At 47.9% G+C, this 20,267-nt stretch overlaps 8 protein-coding genes across 8 annotated transcripts; 6 read left to right on the plus strand and 2 right to left on the minus strand.

Moving 5' to 3' along the window:
* Nucleotides 1-462: 462 nt before the first annotated feature.
* On the minus strand, nucleotides 463-1,266 carry N7516_002216 (acyltransferase 3; the record flags this gene model as incomplete). Its single annotated transcript, XM_057214936.1, has 1 exon — nucleotides 463-1,266. The coding sequence occupies one exon, from the start codon at nucleotides 1,264-1,266 to the stop codon at nucleotides 463-465; it is 804 nt and encodes a 267-aa protein (XP_057076819.1).
* A 2,444-nt stretch (nucleotides 1,267-3,710) lies between these two features.
* Nucleotides 3,711-5,799, plus strand: N7516_002217 (MFS general substrate transporter; the record flags this gene model as incomplete). The annotated part of the gene is made up of 9 exons (XM_057214937.1): nucleotides 3,711-3,840; nucleotides 3,875-4,011; nucleotides 4,180-4,336; nucleotides 4,404-4,524; nucleotides 4,591-4,951; nucleotides 5,049-5,146; nucleotides 5,191-5,527; nucleotides 5,590-5,695; nucleotides 5,741-5,799. The coding sequence occupies 9 exons, from the start codon at nucleotides 3,711-3,713 to the stop codon at nucleotides 5,797-5,799; spliced, it is 1,506 nt and encodes a 501-aa protein (XP_057076820.1).
* Nucleotides 5,800-7,460: 1,661 nt separating this feature from the next.
* On the plus strand, nucleotides 7,461-9,793 carry N7516_002218 (asparagine synthetase B family protein; the record flags this gene model as incomplete). The annotated part of the gene is made up of 6 exons (XM_057214938.1): nucleotides 7,461-7,623; nucleotides 7,680-8,137; nucleotides 8,208-8,291; nucleotides 8,340-8,601; nucleotides 8,669-8,860; nucleotides 8,934-9,793. 6 exons carry the CDS (start codon nucleotides 7,461-7,463, stop codon nucleotides 9,791-9,793), a joined length of 2,019 nt encoding a protein of 672 aa, XP_057076821.1.
* Nucleotides 9,794-10,878: 1,085 nt separating this feature from the next.
* On the plus strand, nucleotides 10,879-12,675 carry clxA (calnexin; the record flags this gene model as incomplete). Its single annotated transcript, XM_057214939.1, has 4 exons — nucleotides 10,879-10,995; nucleotides 11,053-11,332; nucleotides 11,397-11,564; nucleotides 11,591-12,675. The coding sequence occupies 4 exons, from the start codon at nucleotides 10,879-10,881 to the stop codon at nucleotides 12,673-12,675; spliced, it is 1,650 nt and encodes a 549-aa protein (XP_057076822.1).
* Nucleotides 12,676-13,337: 662 nt separating this feature from the next.
* N7516_002220 (CoA-acylating methylmalonate-semialdehyde dehydrogenase) lies at nucleotides 13,338-15,226 on the plus strand (the record flags this gene model as incomplete). Its single annotated transcript, XM_057214940.1, has 3 exons — nucleotides 13,338-14,049; nucleotides 14,110-14,747; nucleotides 14,810-15,226. The coding sequence occupies 3 exons, from the start codon at nucleotides 13,338-13,340 to the stop codon at nucleotides 15,224-15,226; spliced, it is 1,767 nt and encodes a 588-aa protein (XP_057076823.1).
* Nucleotides 15,227-15,880: 654 nt separating this feature from the next.
* Nucleotides 15,881-17,029, plus strand: N7516_002221 (uncharacterized protein; the record flags this gene model as incomplete). The annotated part of the gene is made up of 2 exons (XM_057214941.1): nucleotides 15,881-16,049; nucleotides 16,833-17,029. The coding sequence occupies 2 exons, from the start codon at nucleotides 15,881-15,883 to the stop codon at nucleotides 17,027-17,029; spliced, it is 366 nt and encodes a 121-aa protein (XP_057076824.1).
* A 348-nt stretch (nucleotides 17,030-17,377) lies between these two features.
* Nucleotides 17,378-18,309, minus strand: N7516_002222 (uncharacterized protein; the record flags this gene model as incomplete). The annotated part of the gene is made up of 3 exons (XM_057214942.1): nucleotides 17,378-17,944; nucleotides 18,155-18,196; nucleotides 18,256-18,309. The coding sequence occupies 3 exons, from the start codon at nucleotides 18,307-18,309 to the stop codon at nucleotides 17,378-17,380; spliced, it is 663 nt and encodes a 220-aa protein (XP_057076825.1).
* A 325-nt stretch (nucleotides 18,310-18,634) lies between these two features.
* Nucleotides 18,635-20,193, plus strand: N7516_002223 (uncharacterized protein; the record flags this gene model as incomplete). Its single annotated transcript, XM_057214943.1, has 3 exons — nucleotides 18,635-18,673; nucleotides 18,738-18,797; nucleotides 18,859-20,193. 3 exons carry the CDS (start codon nucleotides 18,635-18,637, stop codon nucleotides 20,191-20,193), a joined length of 1,434 nt encoding a protein of 477 aa, XP_057076826.1.
* Between the last annotated feature and the right edge of the window lie 74 nt (nucleotides 20,194-20,267).

Below are 20,267 nucleotides of genomic sequence, written 5' to 3' on the forward strand. Positions count from 1 at the left end.
ACTTAATTCCTATAAAGACTCGGTCAACTTGGGTCTTAGGCGGTAATTTAAATACTTAAAAATACTAGAAGAATCTATGTATATTACTTATGAATCTGCCAATAATTGGCATTTTTGTATTTTTTGAGGCCTATTAGGCCCCTATAAAAGCCTAGTGGGCGTTTATCCTAGGCCCAAGGCCTATCGATGGGCCTAAGGACTAGCCCAAAGACCAGCCTATTTGCGGGTTGGTCCGGGTTGGGCTATGGGCTTTATGGGCCGGTGTGGAGGTCTATAAACCAGGCCAACAAAAAGCACATCAATCATAATTGCTTCACAACCCATGTCCGTTTTGTGGGAATGCGAGGTATGTTTGTTTAATTGGCCGTAGACGGAGTTTTGCAGACTATTAAAGTAGGATGAAGTTGAGAGATTGGCCACAAGTGATCAGTGTATGCGCACACTGGAAGTGAGCCCGGTCGCCTATGTGACATTGACCCATTTGTCAAATTTCCTGCCCACCTGGAGGCTCTTCTTGTCAATGAATTTCGACCACAGATGAGCCACCACGAACATGATGACAGTACAAGTGAGAATGGCGCCCCACCAAGCTGGCCAAAACGCTAAAGGACGATTCATGGCTTCTTCAGTTCCAGGGTAAGGTTCATGTGTGATAAAATACCACATAGCATCTCGGGTTGGTATTTTTATACTGTACCAGATGTTCAGGTGCAGCAGGTAAACTGCAAAAGAAACCTTACCCAGGTATTGTGCTGGTCTGGTATTCAGTGCATATTGAAGGAAGGAGGATCGGCCGATAGCATAAACAACAAGCAAAGCACCCAGAGTTCTCCAGCATCTAGTCATGAATTCGGCGTCATCCCAGTACCCAGGCTGGATATAGAGCAACCACCGATGCTCGATTGTCAATTCCCGTTCGTTACCGATGCACATAAGGTAGACCCCAAATATGAAACAGCAGCTGGTGTAAAACATGCGAAAATAGGGCGATGAAATAAAGACTTTCCATGCTAATGGAATGTCGAGCTTCTTGACCTGGTCGTCACAAGGTAGATGAATTTCGCCGTTTGAGCTGGGGCTTTCCAAGGCGACATGTCGTTCTGCGAGGAAAAGGCCCCCAATGAATGCGAAAAGATCCCACTGTCCGACATAGAACCAGTATGCAGCGATGATAATCAAGGTGAAACGTCTGGTACTATCTCTCCAAAATGCCATGGTCAATATTGTGAAATAAACCATGCAGGAGCCGCGCCACTCGAGTGGCATAGTCCAAAGTTGTGTGGTGAAATTCATAAAATCCGGTCGATCGGTGTTGGTATTTATTTCCACTCCGTGATTGCTAATATCCAGAGAGTGGATTACGCACCAAACAACGTACTTGACATGTAACAATGGGGATGAGTGTGGCCTCAGCCCGGCGTAATAGTCATTGGATAGAGTAGGTTCGAATCGGAATAGTCCCAAGAAAAAGATCAATTGCGTGATAATGTAAACGAGTGTGGATGGTAGGTAGATTCGAAAAGGTCGGCGAGTAGCTGTTGATGATAGACGACGAAAAAATGGAATGCTGGTGGCACTGCCATCACGAGATCTTAAAAGAGGAAGCGAAATGGCGTACCCGGAAATGACGAAAAATAGAGAAACCATCGAAGCCCCTTTGAAAAGGAGGTTTATGGGTGGAATTTGCAGGAAGTGACGATTCTCTTCCGGCGGGTCATTCCAATAGGAACGGTATAGAATGCCACGGAGTTTTGTAGGTTCAAAATTTGTTGCATGGCAAATTACCACCCCAATGGATGCGAGGCCTCGGAGACCATCTAGCCATGTTGTGCGCTCCATTCCTTAGGAGGTGCTGGGCTCTTGTCTCAGTGTGTGGGTGAACCCAGACTCAGGGGGCTCGACGGTGCTAGATGTGCAGGGCGGTTAGGGTTATATATTTTACTATATACTACAAGTTGAGACAGGTTAGACAGGTGCCCACTTTTCCTTTCCCGTTTCAAAAAATATGTATCCACAACCGGAACTTGAAGCACGATGCTTTTCTGTTTTGTTATTGTCGAGATCAATATGTGCTTACCGCAAGGGTGAAATGGGCGCTATTCGAAGCCCGACGTACTCGACCCACTTTCTCTGCGGTTTTACGATCCCAATCGTTGATGTTGTAGATATTTTGCCAAGTAGTTAACAAGTTAACAATTCAGAAATACAATTTGGTCCAATTTATTGTATACTCTTGAAATTCCGTGTAGCAGGTCTGGAGAAAGAGGGGTGGCTGGAAAGGAAATTATTACTCAGGTCCCCCGGTATGCACAATGAACTATTTGATGCGGTGTAGCCATCTCTGCAGGGATTTTTTGTAGATCTTGCTTTTTCTGTTGTGCAACGATCCAGATGTCTGTTTTGTATAGTATTGGGGGTATTCTTGGAATCCTGAAAGCAGCTCTGTGACGCGCTAGAAGTACTTAGTAACACAAGCACTGAAGATATTCCCTTCTCATAGGCGCTTTTCAGATAGTTGATCTTCAGTCAATCGATTGCAGCATAATCCAATTGACTTTCTTAAATACTGGCAAATGTCAATAAATATTCAGAAAACCGATATCTTGTTGCATTATGTGTAAGATGCTTGTATCATCTACCTAGTGTCGTGGGGAAGAGAGGCCGCCCGTATGTGACATACTAATACGATACATATGATATGTCACGACCATCGTATGTTATGGTGACCGTAGTACTAGTTTAGAATACACATTCCTACACCTCTGACCTACTCCCCCTAGGACGGGATCCCATTGCTACGCTAGCTATTGTTGGTGTTGTCTTGTTGGTTGTGCAGCTCAATCGGCCCGTGCACTTTGACGGCACAGCACAACGCTCCCTTCCTCGCTAGGTATTTTGTGAGCCACCACCTTGTTTTACAGATATAGCCTCGGATCCTACCATCCTACCATCATGCTTGACTAGTCGGTATCAGGATGACAGGACAACATGAGAGGCTAGTGTCGACATTTTATGACTTGGGTATCCCGAACTAGTCCGTAGGGAGACTGTCGACGCTGAATCTACCTGACCTTATAGTTAACTAACTGTGTTGAACTGTAGAATCAGTATCAACTAGGTACTCCGCATAACCTATTTCTATTTGTTTGCAAGCAAGAGCCGCCATCTAACTAACGACATGAATTGCGGAATAGATCAGTACAGAAAGAGTAACATCATATTAACCCCCTCCCCGGTTAACTTTTTAAGCAAAGAATGATATTCATTATGAACACCACGTATTGATAATAAATACTATGTATTAGTCGCACTTCAATGAATGCCGTGGCGTCGTGATGTTGTCCAGACTCAGTTGGATATTCGAGAATGTACAACATACATAGTCTCAAGAGGCGATCCCTCCTGTACAGCTATTGGAAAAAAAAATTTGCTTTTTCTATATCCATCTCCCCGTGTAAATCATTAAGGTATACTTGAATGCCCAGTGGATCATTCAGCTGAACCTTGCGGAAGCAGGCAAGGGTATAGCTCGGATCAGCTGTGCCGCTTGGTACTTATTGACTGTCTCAGCCGCACCTCAACTTACAGGCATTATAATTCCGCAGAGTCTCCCATTGGACCTATTTGAGAGTCGTAGCCCGACGGAAGAAATCCACATCACTCCCAACTCCATCCAGGCCATCCGGGATCTCGATTTCAGGCGGATCAAAATGCCCAATGAGCAGTCCCCTTTACTGAAAGACGCAGAATCACAGAGACTCCGACATCTCGGCGTTGCAAAACTTCTAGCTGGTCTCTTTGGTATTGGTTCCTTCGTACCTTGCTTGATGTTGAGACGCCGTTTGCGGGCTGACTTGTCATTCTTTTTATGCAGGCGTTTTCCTCGCCAATGCAGACAAATCTATTCTGTTAACGACTCAAAACAAGATTGCGTCTTCCCTACAGGCTTCTTCTGGGGCGCCACTGTTGTTGGTATCATACAATCTCGGTTTTTGCGTTGCACTACCAGTGGTGAGCTTTCCTTTTGAGTACTTTCTTCTGATAAATAGTTCCGACTAATCCATCAAAATTTAGTACGGCTTCCTAAGTGATATATATGGAAGTCGGAATTTTCTTTTGATTTCATATGTTCTATTCTCGGTTGGATGCGCCATATCGTGAGTGTAAATGAAGCCTTAGAACGCACCCCTGGCGTTCAAATGCCACTGCATCATCCTCATTCTCACATCGAATTCCAGCGGCTCTGTCGACTCATTATGGCCATTTGCCTTTGGTCGATTTTTGGCAGGTGTGGGGGGTTCCGGAATGACAGATCTGCTCTCCGTACTTATTAATGGTATGAAGTCCTTTCCTTTTGATATGGTTGAAGAGACCAAAAAGTAAACGGCTGACTGTATTATCAGAGGTTTTCGATTCCACGGAAATCGCGTACGTACGAAGCTATGTCACTGCTGCCGAGATCTTTGGCCAGGGATGTGGAGGACCACTTGGAGGCCTTGTTACTGACAAGATTGGCTGGAGATGGTAAGTCATTAAAGCTAATGAGTGTTTGTCTCTGATGCCATTTTCCATTGACTGGCAGGTTTTTAGGGCCTTACTCGGTCAAGCGCCTGTCGGTATCCTCTGTTTGATCTTAGCATATTGGCAACTCCCACAAGTTCCCACGAAGAATGACACGGAGAATAGGCTGAGTTTATGGAGCTTCGATTATTTGGGACTTGGAGCCTTCGCCATTTCAGCTACTTTATTCGTTCTCGGAGCAACCGACGGAAGTTCCGCCATAGGTGGTAACAAGGTTGCTATATTTACCACCTCGGCTGTCTTTCTAGTACTCCTGGTGTTCATTGAAAAAATGGTGTCTAGGCCCATCATTCCTCTCTCTATGATCACAGCACCGGGTTTAAGAAACATTTTCCTTGGACAGTTCATGTTCTTTGCGAATGTCAGCACAGTAAGTGAAGGTTCTGCACTTTGACGGACATAGGTGATTTTGAAGTATGGCTAATAGATCGCAGTTTCTGAACAATCTTCCGCCGTACTTGTCCCAGATAGACCACCTCACTAGCTCACAGATTGCACTCCGACTCTGGCCATCCTGCCTTGGGTTGATTCTTGGCGCCATGGTAACGGGAAAGGTCTTGAGAAAGTAAGTTACGAGGCCAAGAAAACAACATTAACTAACAATTCCAGGACCGTCAAATATCGCAAAGTATCCCTCGTCGGGGTGGCAATCTGTGTTGCATCTTTGATTGTTATGACTACAAGATGGAAAGATGGCATAATTGGAGTTGAGGTGCATTATGGTTTCCCTTGGTCAGTAGGGAGTGGAGTCTTCCTCTCAGCCCAGTTCATTGCGTTGAGCGTGCGGTGCCCAGGGCAAATGGCCAACGCCACGGCGATTTATTGCCTAATACAGCAAATTGGTCAGATAGTGGGTACCAGTGGTAGCACCGCAGCTCTACGGGGTCTTTTTGGCCTTCGGCTTGGTGTCAATTTGGACGACATACTCCCACGCGAGAAGGCAAAGGTACAACAACACTTGTCCAACTACCATAGCAGTTATTCAGGTTATGCTCACTGAATCTATAGATAATCCGTGGAATCCTACACAACTATGAGTCTATTGCAACTTTGCCTGAAAACCTGCAAAAAGCTGTCCAATCAAGCTACATCGAGGCCTTCAGGCTAGTCCCAGGTATGTGAATTCTCTCATCTAATATCTCGAACCAAAAGTTAACAGCCGTAGCACTCGCTATGATTCTATCTACTATCAGCGGGGTCCTCATTATCTTCACATAAAAGGGAGTTGCTGACAAGTAGACTTCGGTAAAACCGATTTGGGTCGGAGCTTCCAATCAAGGCCCAACCCAATTGGGGTTGGGTTCTAGTCGTTGGTAAGTATGCTTCGGTATTCGAATCTTTGATGGTTTCAATTGTTGCTTTAGATAAAAGTGAGCTGACAGTCATAAGTACTGTATGCGCATGCCACCCCTGTGATCATTTCATTCAACGGCATATTCGATAGTATTATTTAGTACTATTATTACTGTATTATTTATTTATTCCCTCAGACTTTCACGATATGGCGACCTTTCTACGTATTTTGAGAGAATGCCTTCTTCCGGTAGTCTCTGGTCATCTCTTATACTTGAAAAATTCCGAATTAGCTAGTTACCTACAATACTAGTACCTAAATGTTCGAACATATTTGAAAAAACTAACAGAATTCTTGTATTTTTGATGGCAAGCTGTAAAAGATGGTTTGCTTTACGCCGTTTATAATATTATAATATTGGGATTCCCCTTCCAAGATTCACCTTTGATACCGATGCAAGAAGAGCTCCACTACCTACTCCGTACTGATGTAGGACTTGAAGACAAAGGTACATTCTGCGTTATACCAAAGCGTGATTTCCTAGAAAAGAAAATAAAATAAGAATTCTAGGTAATACTAGTAGGACATCAGCATTAGCTGAAGTTTCGTGCTAGCTTGGTATGTACAAATTCAAGGTTTTGATCGTTATCAAGTTGATAAATAATATGAATCTACAGATGGAATGCAGATGGAGAATCATGCAGTCAGATCCGATGTGTATGAAGTGGACGGGGAGAGAAAAGAGAGAAGGGGAGAGAGAGAGAGAGAGAGAAACTATCTACTGCAGATATGGATCTGTCCCATGTGGGATCATATCATATGACCTTGTTTGTCAACGACCAGATAGTCTCCTCTCTCCTCTCTTCTTCTTTTCCCCTTTCCATCCATCATCATCATCAATCATCATCATCATCAACGGTGATCATCAGCAGTTAGCAGGAATGCATTGCATTGCTGATCTCTCTCTTCTCCTGACTCGCTGTCAGTTTCTAACAGCTGTGTAACATGAAAGCTTACCTGACCTATCTTATTTGTCTTCTGACGAGCTGAACAGGCGGTCAATTTTTATTGATATACGGAGTAGTGTCTGCAGGCTATGTACTACGTCCAATAGTCCTCCCCTCCTGGCAGTTCCAACCAATACGTTGATGCCATTTGTCCTCTTCTAGACCTGATATTCGCACGATCTCCATAGTAGTGATAGCTCTCACGGGCCCGCTCTTTCCCTCGTCTTGGTCAATAAGTCTGATTTATCATCTAAAGATGCAGCCATGGATCCTCTGCATGTTAAATTATCATTCTTCCGACTACTCCGTATTTGGGTTACGCAAACATTTGAAATCGAAGACTAGCCCCCTTATGCAGGACACGAAAGTCAACATGTATTAGGGACGGCTCGTGCACGATCCGGGATACGAGATTTACAGTCCAGGTATTCTACACACCCTGGGAACATTGAATATTTAATGACAGCCATAGGAGATGTTGCCGGTAACATCTCCGCCTTTCATTTCATCCCGCGCTTGTCATCTGTCCTCAATTGCTGAATTCCCTTTTCCTGAACTAGAGCTTCAGATTCGACACAATGTGTGGTATCAGTGCCTTCATTGAACTCTCCAGGGATGGGTTCGTTGATTCTCCTTTGCAAACAAAGCAGCTTAAGGGGCAAATGGAGCAAAGCATGGACTCTATCAATCACCGTGGCCCTGATGCCCGAGGGAGATGGTTCGGCAACGATTACGAAGTCGGTAAGTCCGTCTAGGCTCAAGATCCGTCGAGTTCCAAACTTACATACCTATCATAGGAATGGGTCATGTTCGGCTGAAGATCATTGACATGACTGAGGCTGGAACCCAGCCATTCCACGATGACGAAAGCGACATCCATGCCGCCACGAATGGAGAGCTCTATGACTGGGAGCAATATCGTGAAGAACTGAGCGAGGTGCATAATTTCAAGTCTAATTGTGACTGCGAGATCCTCATAGCTCTTTACAAGCAGTATGGGCTTTCATTTTTGTCTCACCTCAGAGGAGAATTTGCCTTTGTGCTCTGGGATGCGAAGCGCAAGCTGCTTATAGCCGCGCGGGATAGATATGGAATCAAGCCACTTTACTATACTGTAGTCAATGGTCGGCTCTTGGTGGCCACTGAAATGAAATGCTTTTTGGCATATGGATGGAAGCCCGAATGGGATGTTCGAACCCTACGGGATCAGAGCTGGCGGGTTGAATCAAAGACCTTCTTCCGTGGAGTCCATCGGGTAAGTGACACCATAAAAGAAACCTGAAGACAATGTCAAATACCTCGTCTAACATAAATTCGATATCTAGATCCTTGCTGGTCATTACTTGATTGTGCGCAACTCTGAGAGTGAAGGACAAAAGCCTTATTGGGATCATGACTATCCTGACAAGGTAGGACCCCAGCTTCAACTTTCTATTTAACCTACTGACATCCTACAGTTTACTCGTGAGGTGCGAACCGAAGAGGAAATGATCCAAGGAGTGAGGGATCGTATCCTTGATGCTGTGAGGGTTCGATGCCGGGCCGATGTTCCTGTTGGCATTACCCTTAGTGGAGGCTTAGATTCCTCCACAGTAGCCGGAATGGTGGCTCATCTTATCAAAGAGGGAACAAAACTTGGCTCTAACTCGGATCCAACGCCCTCTACCATGAAATGTTTCACTGTGCAGTTTGACGAAACTAGTGGTGTTGATGAATCTCGTGAGTCCTTATTCGGTCTTGAGAAATTTTCGTATAGGGAATTTCAAAACTAATTGATTTTGTTCAGCCATTGCTAAACGAACTGCCGAAATGTTGGGCGTGGACTTCCATCCTGTGAAAGTGGATGAAACGGCGTTAGCACAACGGTTCGAGGATGCCATATGGTATAGTGAGACTCCACTTCCGGATGTGAACGGAGCGGCCAGGTTGGCTCTTGCGGAAGCAGTGCACGCTAGTGGTATCAAGGTTGTTCTCACTGGTTAGTAAAGCCGTATACTTGAGTTGGCCCAATTGTGACTAGCGGATACTGAAATTCCGGATTCCACTTTTAGGTGAAGGTTGTGACGAGCAATTCGCGGGCTACCCTTCGTTTAGGGTAGACTATCTGTCCGAGGTCGATCACTCCTGGCCAGCTAGTGATTTTTACCCGAGCGAGCGCGAGGAAGCGTTGGTCAAAGCCATACAAGATGCGGCTAAAGGAGAGTTTGGCGAACGCAGCACGAAAATTCCAGCAGCGATCAAACGTCAACTCAAAAATATTGCGACTGCTGGGCCCATGGAGAGAGTTGGGGATTTGCCATTTTCCAAATGGACTGACATCTATGAACCCGAACTGCCAGAGGCGCGTCTCGTTGAGGGTCTCAATGGCATTGTTCGCGAGGCTATGCAAAAGAAGTGGCATCCCCTCCACACGGGTGAATATCTCTCCACAAAGCTCTTCATGGCTCAATTTATCCTGCGCTGTATTGGGGATAACATGGACATGGTCAGCCAAGTGGAAAGTCGCTGTCCCCTCATTGATCATCATGTAACAGAATATGCCAACGGCTTGCCACCTAGCCTGAAGTTGAAATACAATCCAGCCGAGAAGACATGGAGGGAGAAAAACATTCTGCGAGAGGCAGCAAAGCCTTTCATCACAGAAGAAATCTACAATCGTGTCAAGAAACCTTTCCTGGGTCCAAGAAGGTTTTTGGCTGGTGGGCCTTTGCATCAAGTCCTCACACGTCTGGTGAATAAAAAGAACGTCGAAAGTCTCGGATTTGTTGATTGGGATTTGGCACAGGACGCAATGGACAAGTCCTTTTCTACTGATGATTCTTTTGCTTTCAGGCGGATTCTATGTATTGCTCAATTTATTGTCCTCGGGCAACGATTTGGTGTCAGGACGGCCGCATCTCATCCAAACTGATGATCGATCCAGTATCTTACAGGATAAACGTGAAAGTCTCTGCTCTATATGTTAGGCTTGTTATGCTTGATTTATCAAAGTCTTTGTCATGTATATCATTCATAGATACAAAGAAAATGTTTTTGCTTGCCCCATCGACATTTACGAATATTTGGAATGTATCAAGGGGATATCTTTCCCTATTGCTAGGCCGATTCATCCAGTACGAACCTTTACAAGATTCAAGGTTGTTGCTTTGCGCAAGCTCGACCAGTATTCTAGCGTCTTCTTTGTTGGTGCTTCAATCAAGTGTCTTGTCGGTCGACTAGTCCCCTCCTTGCCCATATATGCGCCCACTCGATCGTTGTTTCCCTGCGGATTTGGCGTCTGACTGCAGTTGCGAGACGGATATGTCTACTTTAGGGCTCTGTGGTCCATCCAGTCTCCGGGCAGCCTCTTAATTGGCACCTGGGCACGTCCGATTTAAGTATATATATACCTCGGATCTATCGGGAGATACGGAGTAATTATTAGGTTGTTGTATATTTTAAATGAGTTCACTAGGATAAAATGTGTTTAGAGGTTACATATAGGATACAGACTCCAAGGCTATAGAGTGTAGTTCCGAGGTGAATGTGAAAACAAAGTGCTACCTACATTAGTTAACTAGTTAACTAAGCTACCTGGGTAGCTTCCGCCCATTTTATGTACGCGGATATCTGCCGATCAAGGGGGTTATGTATATGAGGGAAAAAAGTATGAAATGTAAATAAAATGTCAATAAAACCAATGAATACCTGTAGTTGTTATTAATTACATAGAGCAGCAAATAAAACCAATAATATCACATAAAATTACCGTACCTTTTAAATATGTAGTTAAAAGGACCAATTAACTATGTTTGTATGTTTGTATGTTGTTATTTTGTTATGTGCTTGTAGAACAAGATCGAAACCTGTACACGCCCTAGTCCCGATTGGGGAGCTTAGGGAAGAGGCCACCTGGACCTTCCCCCTCCCAGTGCCCTTTCTATAAAATCATCTCCTCTTTTCTTCATTTTGGTGCTGTGCGCTCCACTTTCATTCCTTCTATTTGTTGTTTACAATATGCGCTTTAACACTGCATTGACATCGGCTCTGGTCTCCTCCGCTAGCCTCATGGGTTACGCCCATGCGGAGGAGGAGACTGCGGATACCACCGTCATTGACAAGCCTGCCTTCACTGTAAGCATATGTAACCGACGTCCCCCCCTCAATTCCCTCCTGCTAACTTATGCAAAGCCCACTAGCCTCAAAGCTCCCTTCCTGGAGCAATTCACAGACGACTGGGAGTCTCGGTGGAAGCCTTCCCACGCGAAGAAGGAGGACAAGTCCGAGGATGAGTGGGCTTACGTCGGTGAATGGGCAGTTGAGGAGCCCTCCGTCTTCAAGGGTATCGATGGCGACAAGGGTCTGGTCGTGAAGAACGCTGCTGCCCATCACGCCATCTCCGCCAAGTTCCCCAAGAAGATTGACAACAAGGGCAAGACCTTGGTGGTTCAGTACGAGGTCAAGCCGCAGAGTGAGTCGCGACTGTCTACATTTGATCGCATTTTTATGTGCTAACTGGAATTGTCCTGTATTAGACTCTCTGGTTTGCGGCGGTGCCTACCTTAAGCTTCTCCAGGAGAACAAGAAGCTCCACCAGGAGGAGTTCTCCAACGGCACTCCCTATGTCATCATGTTCGGCCCTGACAAGTGCGGTGCCACTAACAAGGTTCACTTCATCTTCCGCCACAAGAACCCCAAGACCGGCGAGTACGAGGAGAAGCACCTTAAGACCCCCCTGTGGCCCGCACCAACAAGATCACCTCCCTCTACACCCTGATCGTCAACCCCGACCAGACCTTCGAGATCCTCGTCAACGGCGACTCTGCCAAGAAGGGCAGCCTCCTCGAAGACTTCAACCCCCCCGTCAACCCTGAGAGGGAGATTGATGACCCTAAGGACTCTAAGCCCGCCGACTGGGTTGATGAGGTTCAGATCGCCGATCCCGAAGCCACCAAGCCCGCCGACTGGAATGAAGAGGCTCCTTTCGAGATTCTCGATGAGGAGGCCACTCAGCCCGCCGACTGGTTGGAGGACGAGGCCGAGAGCATTCCCGACCCCGAGGCCGAGAAGCCCGAGGATTGGGATGACGAGGAGGATGGAGACTGGCTCGCTCCCACTGTCCCCAACCCCAAGTGTGCCGATGTCTCTGGCTGTGGCACTTGGACCCGTCCTATGATTAAGAACCCCGAGTACAAGGGCAAGTGGGAGGCTCCTCTCATCGACAACCCTGCCTACAAGGGTGTCTGGGCTCCCCGTAAGATTAAGAACCCCGCCTTCTTCGAGGACAAGACTCCATCCAACCTTGAGCCCATGGGCGCTATTGGCTTCGAAATCTGGACCATGCAGAATGACATCCTGTTTGACAACGTCTACATTGGTCACTCCGTTGAGGATGCTGAGAAGCTCCGCCAGGAGACTTTCGATGTCAAGTTCCCCATTGAGGAGGCTGAGGAGGAGGCTACTAAGCCTAAGCCCGAGGTCAACGAGGAGGGTACCACCGTCACCTTCCAGGAGGATCCAGTTACCTTCGTCCGCCAGAAGGTCAACCACTTCGTTGAGCTGGCCAAGGAGGACCCGATCAACGCTGCCAAGACCCTCCCTGAGGTGGCTGGTGGCCTGGGTGCGCTTCTCTTGACCATGATCCTCGTCGTTGTGGGTGCCATTAGCGCCAGCAGCCCTGCCGCCCCGGCCGAGAAGAAGGGTAAGCAGCCCGCCGGTGCTCCCAAGGAGAAGAAGGAAGAGGCTGTCAGCTCCTCAGCTGAGACCAGCAAGGGCGGTGCCACCAAGCGCACCACCCGATCCTCCGCCGAGTAAACGCGATAATTGGTTTCCCAATTATCCACAGAAAAGAATTTTACCCATAAACCCAATGAGCGACCGGATTTTGCATTTTAGTTCCCGCTGTGATCCCCTTCTTGTTGTGTCTTGGCCGATGTAGTAGTCAGAAGGTTCATGAAGAACATTTGATTGGAGGCCCGATTTGTATACTTCTCTCTATCTCTATTCTTTCTACTCGGTATTCACTATTTCTTTTTCTCTCGGAAGTACTTGCCTATCAGTAGTGTCAGAAATGATTTTTCCCCGTCCCTATATCCCTATACGATATAAAAAACATATAGTTAAGTCTGAAAAGGGAATTACATTCCTAATTGACTTCATCCCTTGCCTACGACGTCTAGTAGGTATAACCCGAAAAGGAACATAAGCGATTAAACGCGGACTAGTAGTGTCGGCGATTCGAGAATGCCTTGCGAACTTGTCATTGGCTGAAAAGACCGAGAAGGTACCTTATCTGGGGGGTTCATTTGTACAACGTGGGGAACGTGACTAAGGCGCTTTGCCTCGGGCCTGGGGTAACCTGGTCCTTTGGTATATGATTCCCGAGGTCATTTCGTCACTTACATTTCTTTTTCTACTTAATCTTTGGCTTGTCCTATATCTGAATTCAATCTGTCACTCCCTCTCTTCAATTCATCATGGCTGCTTGTCGGTCGATTGCCCGTTCCATCCCCGCTCTCCGTGCAGTTCCCCGCACGGTGTCGGTAACTGCCAGAGCTGCTTCTTCCAGATCTCTCACTACCACTTCCCTCGCCAGTCTGGTCTCTCGTAGAGCAACTGTGCCTTCCTCATCGCTTTCTGCTACTCGCTGCTTGCACGCAACAGCCCAGCGACTCGTCCCCGGAACAACATCAGCCGCCTCTACCTCTACTGAATACCCAACAAGCCACCAAAAGATTACCAACCCAATTGACACTGCTAACTTCATTGACAATGAGTTTGTGTCATCACAGGCATCCAAGTGGATTGATCTCCATGACCCTGCCACCAACAACCTAGTCACCCGTGTGCCCCAGAGCACAGATGCGGAGCTGAAGGCCGCTGTGGAGTCGGCCGAGAAGGCCTTCCCCGCTTGGAGAGCCACCAGCATCATGGCCCGCCAGCAGATTATTTTCAAGTTCACCGACCTCATTCGTACCCACTGGGACCGATTGGCCGCGTCTATCACCCTTGAGCAGGGTAAGACTTTCGCCGATGCAAAGGGTGATGTTCTCCGTGGCCTTCAGGTTGCCGAGACCGCCTGTGGTATCACCACGCAGATGACCGGTGAGGTCTTGGAGGTGGCCAAGGATATGGAGACAAGAAGCTACCGCGAGCCGCTCGGTGTTGTGGCCGCTATCTGCCCCTTCAGTAAGTAACTCATGTCAACAAATTTAAATTCCCTCCATATAGATGCTAATTGTCACCCAGACTTCCCTGCCATGATTCCCCTTTGGTGTATCCCGGTCGCTACTGTGACTGGTAACTGCTTGGTCATGAAGCCATCCGAGCGGGACCCCGGTGCTGCGATGATCCTGGCGGAGCTTGCCAAGGAGGCCGGTTTCCCGCCGGGTGTGATTAACATCATCCACGGTACCGCTCCCACTGTTGACTTCATTCTTGATGCGCCTGCTATCAAGGCTATCAGCTTTGTTGGCAGCAACCGTGCTGGTGAATACATCTACACCCGTGGCTCTGCCAATGGCAAGCGCGTGCAAGCCAACCTAGGCGCTAAGAACCATGCCGCCGTCCTGCCCGACGCCAATAAGAACCAGGCTCTTAATGCCATAACCGGTGCTGCATTTGGTGCTGCTGGTCAGCGCTGCATGGCATTGAGCACCTGCGTCATGGTCGGCGAGACTAAGGAGTGGCTGCCGGAGATCGCCGAGCGGGCCAAGGCTCTGAACGTGAACGGTGGCTTTGAGGAGGGTGCTGACCTCGGCCCTGTGATTAGCCCCGAGAGCAAGAAGCGCATTGAGGACTTGATTGCTAGCGCCGAGGAAGAGGGTGCGACCATTCTTCTGGACGGCCGTGGCTTCAAGCCCGAGAACTACCCCAACGGTAACTTTGTAAGTTCCACTACAGAAAATGATCTACATCTGTGTAACTCGAACTAATTGTGTCCCCGTAGGTTGGCCCAACCGTCATCACCAATGTCACCACCGATATGAAGTGCTACAAGGAGGAGATCTTCGGTCCAGTTCTCGTGTGTCTCAACGCAGAGACCCTTGATGACGCCATTGACGTGATCAACGCCAACGAATACGGCAACGGTGCTGCCATCTTCACCCGCTCCGGTTCGACCGCCTCTAAGTTCCAGAAGGAGTGCGAGGCTGGCCAGCTCGGTATCAACGTGCCCATTCCCGTCCCTCTTCCCATGTTCTCTTTCACGGGTAACAAGAAGAGTATTGCCGGTGGTGGTGCCAACACTTTCTACGGCAAGCCCGGCTTGCAGTTCTACACCCAGCAGAAGACTGTGACTAGTCTTTGGAAGAGTGAGGATGCGGTTAGCACCAAGGCTCACGTGGTGATGCCCACTCATTCGTAAAAGTCTTGGTATTTGCCTCATTTGATTTTTTGATTTTGTTTTAGCCGATCAGTCGCATGATAAGTTTTGTCTATTTTTAGTTGAACAAAACACACGTCTCATGGATCCCAATGAATGTATCTGAACCATATGTTTGCTTTTATATGAACATGGACATGGATTACCAGATTGAACAGTGTAGGAGATGAAGAATTGGCTGCAATTTCATGCTTTGGATGTCTGAAATCCACGTGCACTCTCGCTGTCCATCCTTGTCGCCGTCTCTGAATCCCAGCCGAATCTGACTCTGTTTCATTCTCTCATGCTGTTATCCTTTTCCTCTTTCTAAAGCTCATACAATTATTTCTTCCTCATTAATTCCACCGATTCGACCGCTATCCATCCGAATCTAACTCTATGTTACAACCTGCCCCTGGACTGGCGAGCTACACACTAGACTAAAAGACCATTATATCTGAACATTACGCTCAGATTGTCCAGGTTCCGATATATATAGTGCATGACATGACACTCTGTTTCATTCTCTCATGTTGTTTATCCTTTTCCTCTCTCCGAAGCTCGTACGATTCTTCCTTCCTCATTACTTCTACCGATTCGACCGCCATCCATCCGTATCTGCTCTCGACACGCTTGAACCCACCTCCATTGGCCACCATGACGCCGCCAACAATTGGCAAGCAAGTTCCTATGACAATGGGAAGACTGGCAAATCGCAGTCCATCGTGCCGGAAACACGTAACACCCAAATCAGCAAGATCATTGCGGCTCCGGCTCGAACATAAGAAAAGAGGAGTACCTCCTATTGCGAGTCGCGAGTCTTGTGGTCCATAGATCTTCAAATGGATTACAGCGCGCTGGCCGATCTAGGATTGAAAAGCCGCTTCACAAGAGACAGGCAATGGCTGCGACCGCCTTTCTCTGTATACAACAGTCTATCCTGTAAAGATTCACCCATCCCTAAACTAGCGGCCAAGAGATCTGCCAATTCACTTCAGATTCACTTCAGATTCACTTCAGATTCACTTCAGATCCAATTCAATTTCAATTTACTTTAGAAGTCCCTATACCCAACTATATAGTGGATCCTATATTATACGTACTATTATAGAAGGATTCTTCCGTCTAAAAAGGGAGTAAGATCCGATTGTTATACACGATAATACTCCTAGGCATACTACTAAAGAGATTCTTGATTTCTTCGAGGGGTTTAGGGCTACTATGATATAATAGCCTACCTTCTTACCTAATTTAAACCCCATTAAGGAGGTATAGAACTAGATAAAGGATTACGTTGAGAGAAAACTATACTGGAGGAATTCCTATCTGATCTGATTGATAGAGTATGCTATTGAGGTGGTAGATAGTGATTGCTGCTAATAGGGGACCTACTACATACTAAGATACTAAGATAACTAGTAAGATAGTAAGAAATTGAGAGCCCTGTTCTAAATCAATATAGTATTCATTTGTAGAAATACTATATAAATACCACGCTAATTGTACACGGAAGTTATCGCATGGCTAAAATGCGACACGGCCGTTCACAACCGGTAGGAGGCCAGACGTTTAGAAGTGCTAACATTATTTCGTTGCCTGATTTCTCAAGACGGCCATGAGATATACATCTCAGTGGCCAGTTTCGACAGCACCTACCTCCACTGGCTAAGGAACAAGCGGGCCATTAGCCGACCTAAGGACAGCTTCCTTAACATGGCCCGATATGGGCCATGGTTCATTGACAGCGCGGAACATGTCGCTGAATTTGCGGCTATTATCCTTGCCATTATGGTAGCGGAGAAGTGACTAACTGCTAGCTCCTTTTTCTTCCCTGTTTTCTTTTCTTTTCTTTTCTTCTTTCCTCCTTCGTTTCCTTCACTTTGCATTACTGGAAGTGTCACGATCTGATGTTACATGCTGGATCGTTTGCTGGTTTGCTTTCTCTTTATTTGCTTCGCCTAGTTGTTTCTGCATCAAAGGAACTCGACTGTAGTCTCTTTAACAGGGCATCCTGCATTCATGTTCTGCTATGTCTTACATCAGTATCATCAATTAAAATCAATTGGCCGGTTTGGATGTAATATTGAGCTAACTATGGTTTTTAGCAAGCTAAGAAACCGAAACTCGAGAAAAGAATACACGAGCAAAAGGCATTTACTCCCCAGCCCAACGCTCCTTAAAAGCGTAAACAAGTCTAGCAGACGCAACCTTCCCATCCTTAACAACAACAACCCGACGAGTATGACGTCTCTCGCCATCAACAATCTCAAAGCCCCAAACCTGCTCCGCAGTCCACCCAGCACTCTCATTCTTCACAAAGCTCTGCAAGAACGCACCCTCGCCCTCCTCAGCAAGGAATCCCTCACTCTTCGATCCATCAATGAGAGTCTCTCCAATCAGGAACTTCTGCACTTTAGCATCAGCCTCAGGCGAGCCGACCTGAGTCTGGATCTCGATGACAGGACGCACAGCGCCGTCCTCACTCTTAGCGGCAGCGAGGTGGCGCGAGCAACCCCGTAGCGTGCCGAAGATGTGGTCGACGTGCTCGCGCTCGGTCCAGTCGAGCTTGCGTGTTTCCTTGGTGCCTTGGATGCCGCCTGTGATTACTTGCTGCGCATCGACGTGGATGAGAGTGGGGTCCTCGCTGTCGGCGTACTGGTGCACGTTGACTGTCACTGTTGCATAGGAGAGGGCCTTCCGTGTGACCCAGCCGACGCCTTGCTGTTTTAGTTTGTTAGTGGGGTTGTTGGATGGGGGTTATATATGGGGGTTATGTTATGTATGGTATAGTGCAGGGTGGGTGTGAATAATAGTGATATTATGAATTTGTATGATTGGAGAAGTTGGGACGGGGGGTTGTGGGAGGCTTGGCTGTTTTATATTTGGGGGTAACTTGGCGGGAAGGCCGGTTAGGGCTGGGGGGTTGCATACCAAAGAGAGAAGAGGGTCTGATGGGTTAGAGTGGGTTGAGTCCTGTTACACATGTCAGTATTCTTTTTCTTTTTTCTTCTCTGGACGTTGGTTGGGCTTACCATCTCCCATTTTCCACTCAGGTTCTGGAGAGTAACATCAGTAGGGGCGGCCATCTTGAAGGTTGATGTAGTTGTATAAGTTGTATAGTTGAGGTTGAAGATGAAATGCGGGGATGGTGGGGGGGAAGTTGATGAGCAATGAGATGACGATTTGGTCAGTTGAAAAGGAACTTGAACTTCGAGGGGATAAGAGAAATCACCAAGCGATGTCACGTAATATATAGTTGTCTTGGACAATCAATGGGCTTCAAGGCCAATTGTGTCAATTGCATGTGTTTGTTCAAGAATCCGAGGCTAAGGTCACCTGATCTGCTGACTGTACATGTGATTCTGGAGAAGTTCGGTGTTTACTATACTTTTAGAGAACTACAATCCAATCATGTCTTTCAATAAGAAGTATGCCGGTCTTCCTGATCTGGTGAGCAATGCCGACTGTTAATATCCACTAGCATTCCACTAGCATTCCACTAACTGTGACCTAGGACCCATCCCCAGATATCTATGAAACCCCCGACTTGACCGACGAAGCATCCACCTTGCCCGTGAGTCCGCCAATTCCATACCAACGAGACGTCATTGGGCCTAATCACTGATGCTGTCTAGACTGCCACTATCCGCACAGATTCAGACCATGATGACGCAGGCTCAAACTCCGACATTGACCGCGAGGGTGTCAACCCGGACCAGGCGCGTATGCACTTCATGGGGGCGGCCGTGGATGCCCGCGACGTCAATTTCTCAGATAGCATTTCCATGAAGCGCCAGGCTTATCGGAGCAAGAGTATGAGCCGCCGTCGTCGGAGACGCGAGGACGGGGTAGAGGAGGTTGGTGACCTGAGTGACAGCGAGGACGAGTCGCTTGAACGGAGGCTAGCGCGGTTGCGGAGGGAGGTCGAAGATCTTAAGGTGGAAATGGCCAACAAAACCGACGGCGCAGAGACTGGAAAGGAATCGCAGAGTGTTGCCGCAGCTGAAAAGCCAGGAGAGAATCTGGGCGATGGCGTTGCGGAGTTGAGCCGCGCTTTGGACAATCTGCATGCTTCGCGAGGTGCGGCGAGCTCGTCGCACTCGGCTGCGGCTTTGCTGTCCCAGAAGCTTGGATCTGAGATTCGCTCTGCTACATACGAAAAGACACAAGCCTCGCCCGATGCCTCAAAGGCAGTCTCCACTGTGCCAGCCCCAGCTGCCTCTTCGGCAGGAATCCTCTCTCACGCGGCAGCATTCGACAGCCGCCTAGTGCTTCTTGAAAGCTCCATCGGTATCTCAAGTGCTTCCAATCCCTTCATCGTGGACGGCATCAACGAGTCAACATCCCACCCAGTCCTCCCCGCTCTGGACCAGCTCACCTCCCGCCTCTCAGCATTGACCGGACTTCTCGTCGGCACGAACCCAGCATCCGCAACGCCAGGAGTAGCCAATGCCGCACCAGGAATGACAACCCCACACCTGGAAGCTCTCTCCACACGAGTCCGAAAGTTGACCACGGACGCCGAGGCACTTACCGCAGCCCGCAGAAAAGCCTTTGAAGCCGCAAAGGCCGTCCACAACGCCCGTCTAGCAAGTTCCGACGCCGACGTCGTCCCCGCACTAGAAGCATCAACCGACGACGACCACGCCGCCAAGATCCAAGCCCTCTACACAACCCTCCCAACCATCCAGTCCCTGCACCCCCTGCTGCCCAGCGTCCTCGAGCGTCTGCGCTCTCTGCGCGCTTGCCACGCCGGCGCAGCCCACGCCGCGGACTCGCTCAACGAGCTCGAAAAGCGCCATGCCGAGATGGCGTCGGAGATTGAGCAATGGCGTGACGGTCTGAGGACCGTCGAAGAGAAGATGCAGCAAGGTGAAGCTGCTCTGCGTTCCAATGTGGAAACTGTCGAGCCCTGGGTGCGTGACTTGGAGTCTCGTCTGGCGCGTTTAGAAGGTCCCGCGACATTGTAATCCGTTTCTTGTGTCCACCTTTATTTTTGGATCTGCTCTGTCCCGGGGACAGAGGTTTGATGAATAATACCCAG

Source organism: Penicillium verrucosum, assembly GCF_028828655.1.
Source record: "Penicillium verrucosum strain IBT 35672 chromosome Unknown utg000001l_segment0_segment0, whole genome shotgun sequence".
NCBI lineage: Eukaryota > Fungi > Ascomycota > Eurotiomycetes > Eurotiales > Aspergillaceae > Penicillium > Penicillium verrucosum.